This window comes from Diabrotica virgifera, chromosome 7, assembly GCF_917563875.1.
Source record: "Diabrotica virgifera virgifera chromosome 7, PGI_DIABVI_V3a".
NCBI lineage: Eukaryota > Metazoa > Arthropoda > Insecta > Coleoptera > Chrysomelidae > Diabrotica > Diabrotica virgifera.
This window is the reverse complement of record NC_065449.1, coordinates 171,253,385-171,271,326: the sequence shown is the minus strand read 5'-3', so window position 1 is coordinate 171,271,326 and position 17,942 is coordinate 171,253,385. Positions and strand designations below refer to the sequence as shown.

Sequence of the window (17,942 nt, the reverse complement as noted above, 5' to 3'; positions counted from 1 at the left end):
AGAGCAATAATTGAACAAAAAAACACGATTTGGGGGCGCATTTTGTTTATAAAATAAAGTAGCACACTATCTGCGGACTTAGCATACCTGTATTATTAATATATAGAATAATAAAATTCGATTCCAGCAATAAAATTGCTGGTAAATAACTTTCCTAAAATTCTCCGATAATCTGCCCAGACTATTATTTGTTGATGGTGAAACCGGACCTTAGGGATGTGGAATAAAATCAAGTAACGTGATAATCAAATATATAATTGGGATATTTTGCGGAAGTTGTGGGTATACGTAAGTGTATGGATTCCTCCAAGTTTTGTACAAACTTGAGTCAAATAGTTTCCCATTTCTTTCTTAATTTTTTATGCAATTCTGGAATGTAATCACTGGAGATTGTTAAATTTACTATTTCATTTAAAGTTGCTGAATTCTTTGCCATTTCATCCACTATCTCATTTTCTTTGATTCCGGCATGCCATTTTACCCGGATAAAGACCAAGCCATTGCTATTTTATATTTAAATCGAGCGATTGTCTTTTTAATATGGCATAACAACTCATTTTATGTTTTTTTGGTTATTGATTGTGATATTGCCTCAAGAGCAGATAAAGAATCTGATAGTATAACCATGTCTCCAAAGTTCTGTTCAACCGCGTAAGTTAGAGATCTTTCAATAGCATAAAGTTAGGCAGTGAAGATAGATGTAAATTTTGGTACCTAGTATAAAATAATTAAGTAGATACCACTTTTTATATTAGAAACATAATAAGCGCTACCTACACTATTACATGTTTTGGATATTATAGATGTATTTATAATTAGAAAATTCAGATGAAATTAATTTTATAGTTTTATTGTTTTTGCATGGTAAGTTTCTGTATGTAGGTTTTATGATCTTTGGAAAGCGATTGCGATTTCCTCAATAGAAAGGTTAGTATGTGGGTAATATTTGTTTAGTGTTAATGCTAAAGTTGTTAGTTTCTAGGTAATCATCTGTAAGAGGGGGAGAAGTTTTAATTCTTCAGTAAGAATTTTAAGTTATATTCGGTAAAACTGTTAATTTTAATAATTTATGTGAGTCGAAAATCCTGGTCTTTAATAGAAACTTCTCAGACAATAATTCTCTTATAAGGTTTAGAGGAGGTTCCTGTGCTTCTGCTAGAATTGCAGCACATGGCGTTGACTAAACACATATTATACGTATTGACTACCTATTCTGAATATGATCGATTTTTGATCAATTAGATTTTGACGATGAACCATATAAAAAGCATCAATAAATCAATGATTGAACGGATATACGACTTATAGAACATTAATGCTATCTTTGGGTCGGCACCCCATCTAACTTTACATATGCAACGAAGCATGTTTAAACCTATGTTGTTCTCAATAATGGTAAACCAACTAGAATTTCTCGTCCAGAAGAGCTACCTTCGGCGGTAGACATTACATTTTGCTCTGCTAGTTTGGCTAGTGATTGTTGTGTATGGGATGTCGTACCAGATGCGTTAGGTTCAGATCATTGTTTAATCAAATTTGAAATTATTAGGGATAGAGTTATAATAAATAAAAATCCAGCATCTAAATGGAATGATAAATTAGCTGATTGGTCTGCATACTCCACTATACTGGAAAATTCGTTAATTAGTACAAACCAAAATCTAAACTCCAATTTACTAAGCTTCTCTATTTTTATGGAAAAGGTCTCGGAGGCAGCATCCGCAACTATTCCCCTAAAAAGAGCAAGACAACAAGTAACTCAACGTCCAATATGGTGGGATACCGAATGCTATGATATGTTTCGTCGCAGAAAAGAAGCCCTGAACCAGTATAAACCTGTCTCCAACTATACAAACTATTGTCAATACCAAAATGTAGCTAGTCAAACTAAATTACTATTTTCTAAAAAAGCTCGAGATAGCTGGATATCTTTCATAAGCAGTATTAATAAAAACACGCACCCTACTAAAATTTGGCAATTTATAAAAAAAATATCAAACAAAGACTCAACGGGATCAGGCAGTATATCAGCTGATATGGTGGACGATTTTTTTGAGTTTTTTATTCCCAAATTTGCATCAAATAAAATCGACTTCAGTAAATTCAATAGTAATGTAGCATGCAATGAATCATTTTATATGCCTATCAGTTTGGAGGAATTACGATTAGCAATCAAACAATCTAAAAGTACAGCACCGGGTTTTGATAGCATTACATATAAAATGATTGAATACTTGCCTGCAATTGCTAAAGAAATTCTTTTAAATATTTTTAATAGTTGGTGGTTGCAAGGTTTATATGACCAAAGTTTAAAAAAACTGTAATTTGCTTACTTGCTAAACCCAACAAAAATTTAAGTCTACCTAACTCTTACAGACCCATTTCATTAATATTGCATTTTGAAAGTAATTGTTTATTACCTATTAATCAGTTTGGATATCGCAGAGGCAATGGCACCTCTGAAGCATTAGCTCAATTAGTTTCCGACATTCAGAATGCACTTTCCGTTAATCTTATAACGGCATGCTTGTTTTTAGATATTAAAGGGGCTTATGATACTCTGGATATTGATATTCTAACTGTACAGCTCATAAAATACGGTCTAAATTATAAATTCGCACAAAAAATCACATATTTGTATAGGGACAGAGAAGTTTTCATTCGAGATTCAGAAAATCACATTTACGGCCCTCGATTATTATCAGTCGGAATCCCGCAAGGTTCAGTCCTAAGTCCAGTACTTTTTAATATCTATACTGCAGAATTGCATGACATGTTAAATGAAACAAATAATACAATTAAAATCATTCAGTATGCAGACGATTTCTGTATATACAGCAGCCGTAAATCATATAATGAGTGTTTATGCGATTTGGAACTGATAATGCAATGTGTAAAAAGATGGTCTATGGCTTTTAATTTCACGTTATCCCCTGAGAAATCTAGCATCACCTTTTTCACTAGACATAGGTTAAGTTCCCCTACCAGTATAAATTTAAGTAATGTTGATATTAATGTATCCTCTCACCATAAGTATCTGGGCGTGGTTTTGGACAAAAAACTAACCTGGACACTCCATGTGAATCACATTATCAACAAATGCGAAAAAGGTTTAAACATGCTTCGTTGCATACGTAAAGCTAGATGGGGTGCCGACCCAAAGATAGCATTAATGTTCTATAAATCGTATATTCGGTCAATCATTGATTATGGATGCTTTTTATATGGTTCATCGTCAAAATCTAATTTATCAAAAATCGATCATATTCGATAATATTTTTCGAGATATTCGCGCTTGAAAGTAACCGTTTTTCGATGAAAAAATCGACTTTTTTAGAGGGTTTTCTGAGAATACCTCGAAAAATATGCATTTAATCAAAAAAAACTGTAGATATCAAAATTGTATCATTTAGTAACACAAACAAAATTCTTTTTCTGTAATATCTTTAAGACTAATACAAACCGAGATACGTCATGTTAAAAGTTAGCTTTCTTCGTCAAATGCATAATTTGAAATATTCAAAGTAAAATAACGGAAAAACTTTGCATTTTTCGAGGAAAACTTACATAATCTTTTTTCAAGTATACAGTTAGGCCTTTCAAAAAATAATAATAAAAGTTCCTAGCCTGAAAATTAAGCGGTTTATGATCAAAAAAAGTTCGGTACCTGCTTTTCTCTATGAAAAAAATCAGTGAAAAAAACCCCTAACTACCCTCCTAATTAAAAATTGGTCTTCACCTTTCTGTAATTCCTTTTATATTTGTATTATCAATACACCCAAGAAGTTTGACCTATTTAAAAGGCATAATTTTAGAAAAATTGGAGTTTAAAGAAAAATTCATTTTTTGGAATTTCCCATTTTTCACCTTTTACTTCAAAATATCTCTGAAAATACTGGAGAGATACGAAAAAAATGATAGACTACTAAATTGTAACTTTTTTAATAACTAAAATTCCCTTGTGCATGGATTTTCATTACAGTAAACAGTTAGCGAGATATAGCTGTTTAAAACCTCTATTTACGAGCAAACACCCCCTTATTCGAGCCCTTTAAACCCACCCTAATTAAAAACTAAGAGATCTTACGGAATTTAGTTTACACAATCTTATAGTTCTTTAAAAATCCTACAAAGTCATTTTTGAAAAAACTTTTTATCGCCAAAAATGAAGGAGCTATGTTTATAAAACGAATTTTTTTTCGAAAAATTCGGATAGTCCGCTTATGGATAATTTTCAATGTATGTATAATACCACAGAACCGGTTCGTATACTGGAAGATGATTAAAAAACTATTTGTATTTGTACATATTTGTAAATTCGCATTTTTGTGTAAATAAATGTTTTTGTAATTCTTTAATTCTACTTTTTTTTCTGTATAGATTTATTAAAATATCTACTTATAAAAACTAATGTTATTAACGCCCGGTTTCATAATCAACTTAAAGTGAACATTAACTAAAGTTGACTTTAACGTTGACATTTACCCATATGAATTGCATTGACAAGGGTACCAACTTAAAACTTAAAGTTCACTTTAACTGATTATGAAACCGGGCGTGAGGGTGGTTTTTAAGGGTTGAAATATTATGATATTATATCCTAAAGTATAAAACAATCATTATTTAACCAATCAAAACCAAATTTTACCCATATTAAAGTTTACAATGTTTTTATATAATTTTTGACTATAAGGGGTAGTTACACCCCTAAAAATAATCAACGCCCTTAAGCATGATATAGAATATGAAATACAGGGTGAGATGATCCTAATCTCAAATTATTATGTAAATCGATGCAAGTCGAAATTATTCTTTTAGGATAAGTAAATTTTTTTGTATATAGCTCCAACAAGGGTGGTTTTAAGGGTTGAAATATTATGATAGTATATCTTAAAGCATAAAACAATCAGTACGTAACTTATAAGAACCAAATGTTGACAATATTAAAGTTTCAAATTTTATTTTATAATTTTTTACAATTAGGGGTAGTTTTCACCCTTAAAAAACCAACAGTGTACAACGGCTCAATATAGAAAAAGAACTAGAGGGTGTAGTGAGTCTAATCCCAAATTTTTGTACAAATCGATGCTGGACGAAAAAATTGCGAGGTCTTGCCATTTTTTCAGCTTCATTTCCTCGACTACATAGTTTAATGCTAAACAATCAGTTTAGTTCACTCTCGAATTTGGCGGTTCCAAGTTTGCAATCCATTCCTGAGACAAAATTTTGAATGCGAGAAAAACGACCAATCACGGTAAACGTAGGATACCGTTAACTGTCATTCTGCTATTAATAGCGACTAAAATTGTTGATGAATTTGGTGACAATGTCACATATGATAGAACATAAAGAACAGAGAATTTTTCGAGGAGTGACGAGTGACCCTACCAGACCCTACTGATTCTTTAGCATTATACTGTGGCAATAGTATGTATGATATGAGAGTTGGATATTAACGAAATTTAAAGATTGGTGAAAAACTAAGAAGTGTGAATTTAGATCCCTAACACTGTAACACTGATATTTATCCGTATATTCATAAAATGATGTTCAACAAGATGATGCTGCCCATTTAATAAATAAAATGGCATGTAAGTAATAAAAATGTATTAACAAAAATACTTACACATTAAAACTGTTTTCATAGCATAATACGCCTTTCCGTTCCTAATCATCATCATCATCATCATCATCATCACGTAGCGCTACAACCCTGGGTGGGTTCTGGCTGACTGTACAGCTTTCTTCCAATTTGTTCGGTCTTCCATCAACCTTCCAATTTTTCGGAGATCTGCTTGGATGTTATCTCTCCATCGCATTCTGGGACGTCCGAGTGGTCTTTTGCCTATAGGAATCTCCTCCCATACCAGTCTTACAAGTCTCTCGTTATGAAGTATGTGCACGTGGCCTGCCCATCTTAGTCGCTGTGATTTAATTTCTTGGACAATATCGCTGCCATTGTCGAGTTCTTTTAATTCGAAGTTGGTTCTGATCCTATACTGGTTTGTGTTAATGTCGTGGTGAGGTTCGAAAATTTTTCTAAGTATTTTTCGTTCAAAACGTCTGAGCTTTTCTTCGTTTGATTTGGTCATGGTCCACGTTTCGCAACCATATGTTAGTACAGGTCTGACGATGGATTTATAGATTTTGATCTTGGAACTTCCTGTAAGATTTTTTGATTTTATAAGCTTATCCAGTGCGAGTAGACAGCGATTTGCTGATTGGATTCTTTCTTTTATTTCTTCAGTAACATCGTTGTCAGCTGTGATTACGGCCCCCAGATACTTAAAACGTTGTACTCTTTCGAAATTGAAGGTGCTGACCGTCACATTTTGTCCTATCCTGTCTCTTCGTGTCGTTCTATTTATACACATATATTTCGTCTTCTCTTCATTAATCCTCAGCTCTACTTCGCTTGTTGCTCCTTCCACCTTGTTGAAAATGGCTTTTGTGGATAGGATGGAGTCTCCAACGAGATCAATGTCATCTGCGTATGCTAGTAATAACCTTGAACCGATAGCAGTTCTGTTTTTATTTCGGCCGACCTCGTGGCTTTCTCTAATACAAGGTTAAAAAGTAGTGGAGATAACGCATCACCCTGTTTGAGTCCATTGTTGATTTCGAAGCTGTCAGACAGTTTATTATTTACGCTTACTTTTGATATTCCACCCTCCATACAGACTTTAGTCATCTGAATAAGTTTCTGTGGTATTGAGAACTCCTCCATGGCATTCTATACTTGGCTTCTTTCTACGCTGTCATATGCCTGTTGAAAGTCTATGAAGAGATTGTGTATGGGTCTGTTATACTCCCATCCCTTTTCTAGAAGCTATCTCAGCGTGAATAATTGATCTATTGTGGATCTGTTTGCCCTAAAACCGGCTTGATATTCTCCTAGGACATTTTCAGCATAAGGGGTTAGTCTACTAAGAATGATGTTTGAGAGGATTTTATATGCCGTGTTTAAGAGTGAAATTCCTCTGTAATTCGCGCATTTTGTTTTGTCCCCTTTTTTTGTGGAAGGGCACTATGATGTTTTCCTTCCATCTTGCGGGTATCCTTACTTCTAACCATATCTGTGTTATTAATTGATGAATTTGGCGATGTAGTGTTTCTCCACCATATTTCAGAAATTCTGCTGGTATCTCGTCCGTACCCGGCGCTTTGTGAATTTTCAGCTTATTTAAGGCCTTTCGGGTTTTTTCAAAAGAGGGCATGTTTCAAAAGAGGGCATCTTTCTACGGGCATGTCTGCTGTTATATAGATCTCTTCTTTGTGCTGTTCTTCCTGTATGATGTTTAGAAGGTCCCTGAAACATCCTTTTCATTCTTCTATTAATTATTTATCACCGATTATCATATGGCCTTGATTGTCTCTCAGTGTATGGATAGAATTGGTTCTATGTCCTCTTTTCTCAGTGGAGATTGCTTTATAGAATTCTCTGGAGCTTGGTTTGGGTCGGTCTCTCTCCATAGCTTCATATTTTTGCTGTTCGTAGTTTCTTTTCTTTGTGAGTATCATTTTTCTTGTTTCTTTTCGGCAGTCGTCGTATTCCTTTTTACTTTTGTCTGTTTGTAGTTGTATCCATGTCTTCCTTACTGTTTGTCTTTTTTCCAGCTGTTTCCGACATTCATCGTCATACCATGTTTTTGCCCTCTTCTGCCTACTCCTTCCAAAGATCTTGTCAGCCGTCTTGGTTATTATTTCAGCAGTCGTTTCCCACAGCTTTTCTATATCATTGTAAACTGTTTCAGAGTTTAAGGTTTGTTCAAGTTGTTCTATATATTTTTGATGTTTCTCTGTGTTCTGCATTTCGTCCATGTTCCATTGTGGATTCATTGTTGTTTTCTTGTATCTATTGTTGTTCCTAATGGCCACTCATTTCTATTTTCTAGGTCTTTTTCCCTAAGACTTCTGTTAGACATCGCCTTAGCGATGCCCTTCTTTTATTTTGTTGCAGATCTTCCTCGTTTGCGTTTCTATATTAAGGTCCATTCTAATATTTTTTGGAGGGTTCTGCTTTCTTCCATTTTAGACCTGCATCCCGTGTACCAAAACAAGTTGATTAATAGCAAGCTGAAAATTTGTTAATAGCTTAACGGTGTCTAGTCGGACAAACTTTGATGTATGGGAATACTGGAACAGGGGAAGTTTTAATTGTGAAACATGTTAAAAATTTGGAACGTCAGACTACGAAAACGTTCCATGTATTTTGTCGGACAGAACTTCCAATTGATATGTTACCATTTCATTAAACTCTCATGCAAACATCAGACTGGTGTTTATCACCAACTGGGCATTTTAATGAGTGGAACACGAAGAACGTGTTCAATAACAGGAATTATATTGGTGATAAAATAGCAGTCTGATTTTTCCATGAGAGTTTAATGAAACGGTAAAAAATCAATTGGAAGTTCTGTGCGACAAAATACATGGGACGTTTTCGTAATTTGGCGTTCCAAATTTTTAAACTGTTCCACAATTACAACTTCCCCTGTTCCAGTGTTCCCGTACACAAAAGTTTGTCTGACTAGACACCGTTAACCTATTAACAAATTTTCAGCTTGCTATTAATCAACTTTTTTTGGTACGCGGGATCCAGGCCTATTTGTTTGACGTGTCTGTACAATACAAGTTGTTGTTTTTCTATCACTTATATATATTTTATTATATTCTTTTGTAGTCTTATTTGTTTCCTAATATCGTCATTTCTTGTATTGTATTTTCCTCTAGAAATCTATTTCAGTAATTAATAGTTTGGCGGTACATTTTTCGGCTAATTGTCATACAGCTTTTCTGTTCTTCCCGCGGCTAAATAATGGCTACTGTGTCATATGCCTACGTCAAATCCATCATTAGTAAGTGTAATTGTTGAGAAAGAGTTTAAACAACAAAAGTAAGTTTTGTATTTTGCTGTAGGTCTGGTGGTTAGGCCGTACAATGAGCAGCGGAGTAGCCAAATATGGCGTCGTCGCAGTGGTATAGCATGGATCCACGCTGGCCTAGTAATCTTCATCTTGGTATTCATATGGACCCAGATGACGTACCTGAGCATCAATGGTTCATCCCCGCAATACTTAGAATTAAACGATAGTAACGCGGTTATTCTGAGTATGGTTCCATTCCAGCTATTTTGCACACATTTCTATCACCAAGGCTAAAAAATATTTCTATTACGTGGGTGGTCCGTAAAGTACTTAGCCTCTCCGCCTGGTGGCGCTACTATCGCAAGAAACATATACTATCCTATTCTTGTAGACGGCCTATGCCAAATAGTTTTGTTTTAATCGCATGTAAAAAGGAGCGTGTCCGGTAATTAAAAAAAAAATGAAAAAAGGACAATATCAGTCGGTGACTAGATTTTTGTTTTTGGAAGGGAAATTGCGCGGTGAAATCCAAAAGTGCTTGAATGCTGTGTACGGTGACTCTTTTCCTTCAATGGCGACCGACAAAAATTGGTTTATCGAGTTTTAACGTGGTCGCACGTCGGTTTTTGATGAGTCACGCCCAGGTGCCCCGAAAACGGCTACCAGGGAGGATAACATGAAAAATCCACGATCGCCTATTTGCAGAACATCTGAAGGTTTGCGAAATAGTTGACACAGTAGGCATCATAGAGAAATAAAAACAAGGCATCATAGAGAAATAAAAACATTGTTTTTATTTCTCTATGGTAGGCATCTCAAAAGATCGTGTGTCAGTGTAATGTCTGAGACTGTTTAAGAGTAATCTAAAGGAGTTTCTACGTTGCTTCATAACCTTCAACGAAATTTGGATCCACCGATACACACCACCGTCGACAGCTATGTTCAAAAGTTCATTTGATATACATCCGTACCATTCTCTTTTAGGTTGCGCAGCCACGTTATTCTGCGTATCTTTATGTTCTTTTTCCTTGAATCTTTCACAGCATATTGGCATAATCAATTGGAGCAAGTTGTATCTCTCTTCACGTGTAATATGTCCGAGATTTTCTTGTTTTCATGGTATTTAAGATTTACCTTTCTTTATTTATGTTTTTCAGAACCTCTTTATTGGTGACGTGTTTTTTCCACGATATTTTCAGAATTCTTCTGTACACCCACAGATCGAATGATTCTAGTTTTTTCGTTGATGCCGCATTCAAGGTCCAAGTTTCCATTCCATAAAACAAAGTCGAGAAAACATAGCACCTAGCCCAGCGGTTCTCAACCACCGTGTCGCGACACACTGGTGTGCCGGAAGAACCTATCAGGTGTGTCGCGAGATTTACGAATATGATATTTTTATTTATATTTTTTTACTTGTTATAATACACCAATAATGCATATTGTTCTTGTTATGTTCTTACGAAATAAAAAATAATATGCTTAATATATTCATCTGTACTTACCTACTAGGCTATTGATTATGTTCAAAATAAGAGAGCTAAAAGGAACTACAACATTAACGGGATTTTATTGTCTCATATAGTCATTTAAATGGGTGCGTTTTTGAAAAATGGATGAATTAGTCCCTAGACACAGGGTGAATTAGGGTGAGTGCTATGTACTTTTTAAAGACTTCTACAGGAAAATTGTTCCAGATTAAATTTACTATCGAAATATTACATTTTAAAGTCAAAATATTTTTATTTACAAAAATATATTCAAAAGAAAAGCAAAAAACAACACGAAAGAAAGCAATTTTGTTTTTTTGCCCCATAACTTTTTTCACGGGGATATATGTATAGACATTCTAGTTCATTCAGAAGAAATTAACAACATTTTTCTCTTTAAAATTACGTTTAGTAGAAGTCTCTAGGATTTATATTTTCCGAAATAGGATTTTTCAAAATGCGCCGCTCACAGCATTTTTGGACCATTTTCCCCATTATTTCGCAAACATTGTTCTGTAACTTTTTTTTACGCATTTCTAGGTATATGCAATAGTACATTTATTAGAAATAGGAGTCAATTACCTTTAAAATGGTATATTGTATAAGGTTGCTTGACTATTTTGAAGCAAGTTCTGCTTTTTCAAGGTTTCATACTTTTAATGATTTTTGATATTTTTTATTATTTTTTAAATTTCTCAATTTGACTTTTTTTCTTGTACATATAGGGATATACATTGTATAACAGAAAACAGCATATTTTCTTTACTTTAAAATGGTGTATTCCAAAAAAATCTAGGACTATTTTTAAACAAGATATCCGCAGGATATCCAAGAGTATCCGTAATTTGAAAAAAATTTAAAATTTTTTATTTTTTTTTTCAATTAGAAGAATATAATTGCATATTATATAATTTTTAATTCCAAATAATTTTTCTTAATAATATTTTTCGATATTGTGACATATAAAGGTACTTTACTCCTGAGCAAATTAATATTTTTTAACATACCTCGTACACTGTTAATAAAATTTTATATCTGATGATCGCATTTTAGGTTTCAGACTAGGCACAGCATTTTATAAAGAATAACTTTTTTCCATAAAATTAATACTAAAAAAGTTTTCCATATGGTTCCAACTATTGCATGTGTATATGTCACACTTTGAAAAAGCATATCTTGTTTAAAAATAGTCCTAGAATTTTTTTACAGTACACCATTTTAAAGTAAAGAAAATGAGCTTTCCTTTTTATTACACAATACATATACCCAAATATACAATAAAAAAAGTTATAATGAGAAATTTAAAAATAATCGTAAAATATATCAAAAATCATTAAAAGTATAAAATTTTGAAAACCACATCTTGCTTAAATATAGCCATACGGACTTCTACGATAGAACATTTTAAAGTTAATTGACTTCTCTTTCTACTAAATGGACCATTGCGTATACCTAGAAATGCGTAGAAAAAAGTTACAGAACAATGTTTGCGAAGTAACAAGGAAAATATCCCAAAATCGCTGTGAGTGGCGAGATTTGAAAAATCATATTTTGAAATTGTAAATCACAGGGACTTCTACTGAACGCCGTTTTAAAGAAGAAGGATGGAAGTTTTTTTTCTGTGACGCAATGCCTATACTATACCTATATCCCCGTGGAAAAAAGTTATGGGACAAAAAACAAAATTTTTATCTTTCACGTTTTTTTTTTCTTGCTTTTCTTTTGGATATATTTTTGTAAAAAACATGTTCTGGACTTTAAAATGTGATATTTCGATAGTAAATTTAACCTGGTATAATTTTCCTATAGACGTGTTTGCACTTAATGTGTATAGAACTCACCATAATTCGTCCTGTGCCTAGGGACTAATTCACCTCTTTCTCAAAAACGCACCAATTTAAATGGTAGCACTCCGCGGTTTTTTCAAATATAGAGGTCCATTGACTATATGAAACCATAAAACCATGTTAACGTTGTAGTTCCTTTATAAAATACATAATCAATATCCTATACCACTATCAAAAATTTGTACATATAAGGGTGTCGCGAATCTTTAAGGAGTACGTTAGTGCGTCGCTGAGTAAAAAAGGTTGAGAACCGACCTAGCCAATCTAACTCTTTGCTCCAATTTCAAATTTATTGATCAGAGCACTTTTCTCATGTTGTTAAAATTTGCTCTAGCCTCTTCTATTCTGATTTTGATTTCCTGGAAGTAATCACCTTTGTGAGTTAATCACTGTTCCAAGAGATGCATATTGGTCTATTCGTTCGATATTGGTTCCGTTTATGAAGAGATTCTCGCCATTTCTTTGAGTTTTCGATATTCTCATACATTTTGTCTTCTTGACGTTCATTGCTAGACCGTATTCTTGTCCAAACCTCTTGTCACCAGCCTCTGAAGGTCCTCAATATTTTCGGCTAAGATGACAGTGTCATCAGCATATCTAATGTTGTTAATGAGAGCTCCATTTACCTTTACTCCAGCTGTTTCACCCTCAACACCTTTTTTCAAGATTTCCTCCGAGTAGGTATTAAAAAGAATTGGCGACAACACACATCCCTGTCTCACCCCACGTCTGATTTCATTTTCCTCTGAAAACTGTTCGTTAATACGTACTTTTGCTCATTGCTTACAGTATAGATTCAATATAATCCTGAGATCATTGTAGTCTTCTTCTTCTTCACGTTCCATATCAGAATTATCCGACGTTGGCGATCACCATTGCGAAGGCTTCTCGATCTTCTGCAATATGGAATAATTGTCCTGCATTTGGTATCTGAGTTCCTTCTCGAGAATGAGAGATCAAGAAACTTGTTGTCTTCCTACACCTCTACGGCCCTATCGACTTCCTCTCACTATATGTCCCAGATAAGACATTTTTCGATGTTTAACAGTCTTTAGCAGTTCTCTATCTTTGTTGACCCTACTTAGTACTTCTTCATTAGTTTTCCTTGCTGTCCAAGGTATCTTCAGCTTTCGTCTATGAATCCACATTTCCAATGCTTCAATTCTCTTTATGATCGATACTTTTAGCGTCCACACTTCTGCACTATACAAAAGTACGAATCAAACATAGCACTTAACCATTCTTTGTCTTAGTTCTAAACTGAGATAATTATTGCAAAGAAATAACTTCATTTTCATAAAAGTAGTTTTAGTCATTGCTATTCTACGTTTTATTTCTATGTCTGGATCTAGTTAGTCCGTTATCACAGTTCCAAAATATATCATTTTGTGAACTTTCATTGTAGTCTATCTTCTTTGATTTCAGGACATGCATTAATTGTACATGTCGTATTTTGTCGAATGTTTTATTAAAGTCAATAAAACACGCATAGGTATATATCCTTATTGACATCCAGGCACCTTTGTATTAGTATATTAAGTGAAAAAAATAGCTTCACACGTTCCTATGCCTTTGCGAAACCCAAACTGCGTATCATTAATGCCTATGTCCAGTTTATGATATATTCATTTATGGATGACTTTCTGTAGCAACTTTAGCACATTTGACATCGAGCTAATGTTGCCGTAGTCGCCGCATTCTCTTGCATTTTTCGTTTTAGGGAGACAAATAAAGATCGATGTTAACCATTTTTTCAGAGTAAGAGTATCACTAAAACATCAATATGTTCCTCATCTATAATTTTTAGTAGTTCGGTTTAAGGAGACTATATTTGGAAATAAATCACCACTTTTCCAAAATTTTCGTTTTTCTTTTGGAGGCTAAGTACTTATCGGACCGCCCTAGTATTACTTTCGCTAACAGCAGTTTCTCAAAATTTATTTCTACAGACGTTCTAAACATATCTGAGATTAAACGAAGTATAGCACAATACAACAGACAACAAATCGTTTACAATGAAAATATATTTGAACCGCTTCAAAACGACTCGATTGTCATACTAGTTCAAATACACGACAGAATCACTTACTTGAGCCATTTAATTGTCAGCTTAGCACAAGCACCTGGTATTTCTCAGACCCTTCTTATTTTCTCTCATGATTACTATGACGAGGAAATCAATAATCTGATCAGAAGCATTGATTTTTGCAAAGTGATACAAATATTTTATCCCTACTCCATACAATCTCACCCGTACGAATTTCCAGGAGAGGATCCCGGAGACTGTCCTAGGAATATTACAAAAGACCTGTAAGTGTGAACTATTTTATTTATTTATTATTTATTTAATCGGAGCGCTTGTTGCATTTCAACGTCCTGTATGTAGTCCATCTATAAATTCGTGTAAACCAATTTTTTCTAGAAAATCTTTAGGTACCTGATGGTACCTACGCCAAATACAATAATCTTTTAATATCCAATATTAATAGGCAATATTTGGCCGCGTCAAATGGCTTCAGTCAAATGGATTGACACCAAAAGCATAGCCTATTCACGATCACTCCAAATTGATGATCATTTCCTATTTGACTTGGTTAAGTGAAGAAGCACAATGTCACACAATGTCGGATTCCGAAGATCGTCGAAGAAGAACTCAGCGTAGAATGAACGAAAAATGGACGTGGGTTTGAACATTGACGGGAGGGTGGCGCGATGGCATGACGCGGTATATCGCTACTAACGAGCAGACGGCATGATGGCTTGGCGTCAAGCAACGGCATGATGCAATGGATTACGAAGCGAATGGAAATCCGGATTTTGGCATCACGCCAAAAAAGGCGATCAGGATTCAACATCAACACTCACGATCAGTATTTGGCTGTATACCATGCCATTTGACGCGATAGCATGACCGTGAATGCCCACCTTTACACCTACCAGATCCTTCGTCCAAAGACGTTGGCCAGTAAGTACGAGATTGCTTATACCGGCAATCCCTCGGTCTCTATCTTAGTTACCTATCCCATCCCATTGGATGTTCCCCGTCTTACTACCACGTCGAGGTTCATATTTGGATTTTTTCTTCATCGAGGTTAAGACCAATTGACATTTTCTAATCTCTCGGGAGCTTTAGAAGATTCAATGATTTTACTAAGGAATGAAGTAAAAAACACAATCATTTATTGTTTAACTTCCGACGACCGGTTTCGCTCTCTACAATATGCAGGGCATCATCAGGTCAACTTACAAGTAAACTAAATGATGCCGTTACAAGAAGTGATTTCTAAAGTATTCAATAACATGATTTCTTGCTCAAATTATGCTAATAGGAATTTGATTGGATAGACGGATAATGCCGCATAGGTTAACAAGCATATGGGCAAGTTCTTGAGGGTAGAGATAAAAGTGGCGAAACACAGCCAATAAATCTGTGTTTGATATTTTGTTTGTAAAATGGAATAAAAAGTAATGTCATCTATTTAACTTTTATGTATATTTATTAAAAATTATTAGAATATGAAACTTTTCAGTTTAACAAATTTAGTGCTATTCTGCTATTAGTTCCTATTACCACCTTTTTTTAACTATTTGTTGTCTCGTCTGTGTGTTCTTGTGTTATATGTTTAAAGTGTTAATATTATTTATTTATGGAAAGAACTCAATGTAGGTAACACCATTTTTTTTTACTTTTTTTGATAATTTATTAAGTTTTCTTCTCTGTTTCAATTAATAAAGCATTTTCCCTTTCTTGCTTTCAATTAACTTTCACCTGAGTTTATTTTTTCACTTATCTTTCTTTTTACCCGACTCCACAACTGAACCTATTTGTTTCCCTTCTTTTCTTTTCAGTTGTGGTCTTCAGTTTCAGGTACCTACATTGATGTTAACCCACATAACAATGATGTTCGTATCAGTGCTTTGCGGCCCTAGGCCAAATTATCCCTAACGGCCCACCATATATTCACGATTATGTAATTAAAGCATAATCCTACCACATGTTTAGTAGAATAACGGCCCCCTTTTGTTTGCGGCCCTAGGCCGCGGCCTAGTGGTAAATCCGGCACTGGTTCGTATCATGTTCTAAGCATAGACTACCAACATTCGTCGGAGTATATTCTTTTTAGAATATGCGTAGTACAAGCATAGCATGTACCTTAAAAAATATTCTAAATTTCATGTTCTTTGCATATACTTTAAAGTATATTCTCGTACCGAATATACTGCGCGAGTACATTCGTGTACGTAGTAACTCGGAATATTCGTAAAAGTTTATTCTTAGAATATACCTTTATCGAATATTCTTAGCACATACTTATAAGTACAGTCGAATCTCGTTAACTCGGATTAATCGGGACCGCGGCCGATCCGGGTTATCGAAAATCCGGGTTAGCCGGAGAATATGGTAAAAATTAATAAAATACGGTAAACTTACAGACAAACTCCGTTATAATTGAAATAACATGAAGTATATATGCACAGTACACATCTAAATTACGTATCAATTACGCCTTTATCAATTTTACCTAATGCTTCTAGATTCTTTTCCATTGTCACTACAACAGTTTTACGTTTTGTTGCCATTACGTAGACAAAAAACACGCAAACACAAAATCTGAATAGATTTACGAACAATTACAGAACGGAAGCGAACAGTACGACTGTACTACACACAATACGGTCTCAATCGCAACGATGTTATGTTACTTAATAACAGTGAAGACTAAGACCATTGTTTAAAAAATAATTTTTTAATAGTCTTTTAGTCTTTTTTAAACAATGCTAAGACAGTTTGAAATAAATAAAGGATACTACAGGTGCATGTTGTTTCCGATAACACGACAATGAACGTCGTGTGCCATGAGTCATTTTTACTATCGTATATGTAGTTCAAATTACACAAATATCCATTATCTCTCAAATATTATATTACATACATTTTTATTGTTGAAATGTTTGTCTGATAAAAATCGGTCCGGGTTAGCCGAACTTCCGGGTTATCGGGGGCCGACTTATCGGGGTTCCACTGTACATTCTTAACACATACTTATAAGTAGATACTTTTAAAATATCTTAAAAATAATATGTATGTATATGAAGTATGAATAATATTAGCCTTATAGATTATCAACTTCGTTATATTTTAGAATAATTAATAAAATTTATGTATGTAGGTAGTATTGGACGAATTTCATTTCAAAATTGTTGTATGGTAAAAAAGTTTAAACAATAATTGTATTAACGTTTATTATTAAAAATTCGTTTTCATAATTGAAATAACTTTACCATTTCGAATTTATCATGAGTATTTTTACATCGTTGGAATTTGAATTTAGGTACATTCAATTCAATACGGGCCATTCCAGAACCAAAGCATGCCAAACCACCCCCTTATCTATGGCCAAAAACCACGGCTTTGGTGTTGCCAACCGTCGAGTAAGCTTTTTCCGTCAACCTTAAAAATTCCCACTTTTATAAAAAAATTCCCTCCTGTTTACAAAATCTCAGAAGATATGTTTAATTATTTTCAAATATTTTGATTTTTTTAAATATTTTACAATTTGGACTGGAACAAAAATTCCCTTTTGAGTTAACTTTTCCCTTTATCACCTTTTATGTTGAAAATTCCCGCAAAAAAGTGAAATTTCCCTCCGTTTGGGAACACTATAACCACCGGTGCACCGATGTTGTTATTTCACAATACATATCCCCCCTAACCCCGTCTTGTCTTATTCTGACCA

General features: G+C 34.1%; 2 protein-coding genes across 3 annotated transcripts in view; both read left to right on the top strand.

The window, feature by feature from the left end:
• The first annotated feature begins 943 nt into the window (after window positions 1-943).
• The window catches only part of LOC126887627 (alpha-1,6-mannosyl-glycoprotein 2-beta-N-acetylglucosaminyltransferase-like), a 51,406-nt gene continuing 34,407 nt past the window's right edge, over window positions 944-17,942 (top strand). Inside the window, exons 1-3 of one of the 2 annotated variants that reach the window (XM_050655231.1) lie at window positions 944-1,021; window positions 8,920-9,111; window positions 14,154-14,514. In XM_050655231.1, coding sequence (XP_050511188.1) covers window positions 9,039-9,111; window positions 14,154-14,514 — 434 coding nt within the window. In that variant the 5' untranslated portion in view covers window positions 944-1,021; window positions 8,920-9,038. Of the gene's footprint in view, window positions 1,022-5,387; window positions 5,592-8,919; window positions 9,112-14,153; window positions 14,515-17,942 lie in introns of those variants that run through there. The other variant, XM_050655230.1, reaches the window with a different exon arrangement.
• Window positions 5,445-17,942, top strand: part of LOC126887628 (alpha-1,6-mannosyl-glycoprotein 2-beta-N-acetylglucosaminyltransferase-like) — a 119,410-nt gene continuing 106,912 nt past the window's right edge. The window contains exon 1 of the mRNA XM_050655233.1: window positions 5,445-5,591. Within this exon, the coding sequence (XP_050511190.1) occupies window positions 5,585-5,591 (7 nt within the window). The 5' untranslated portion in view covers window positions 5,445-5,584. The remainder of the gene's footprint in view (window positions 5,592-17,942) is intronic.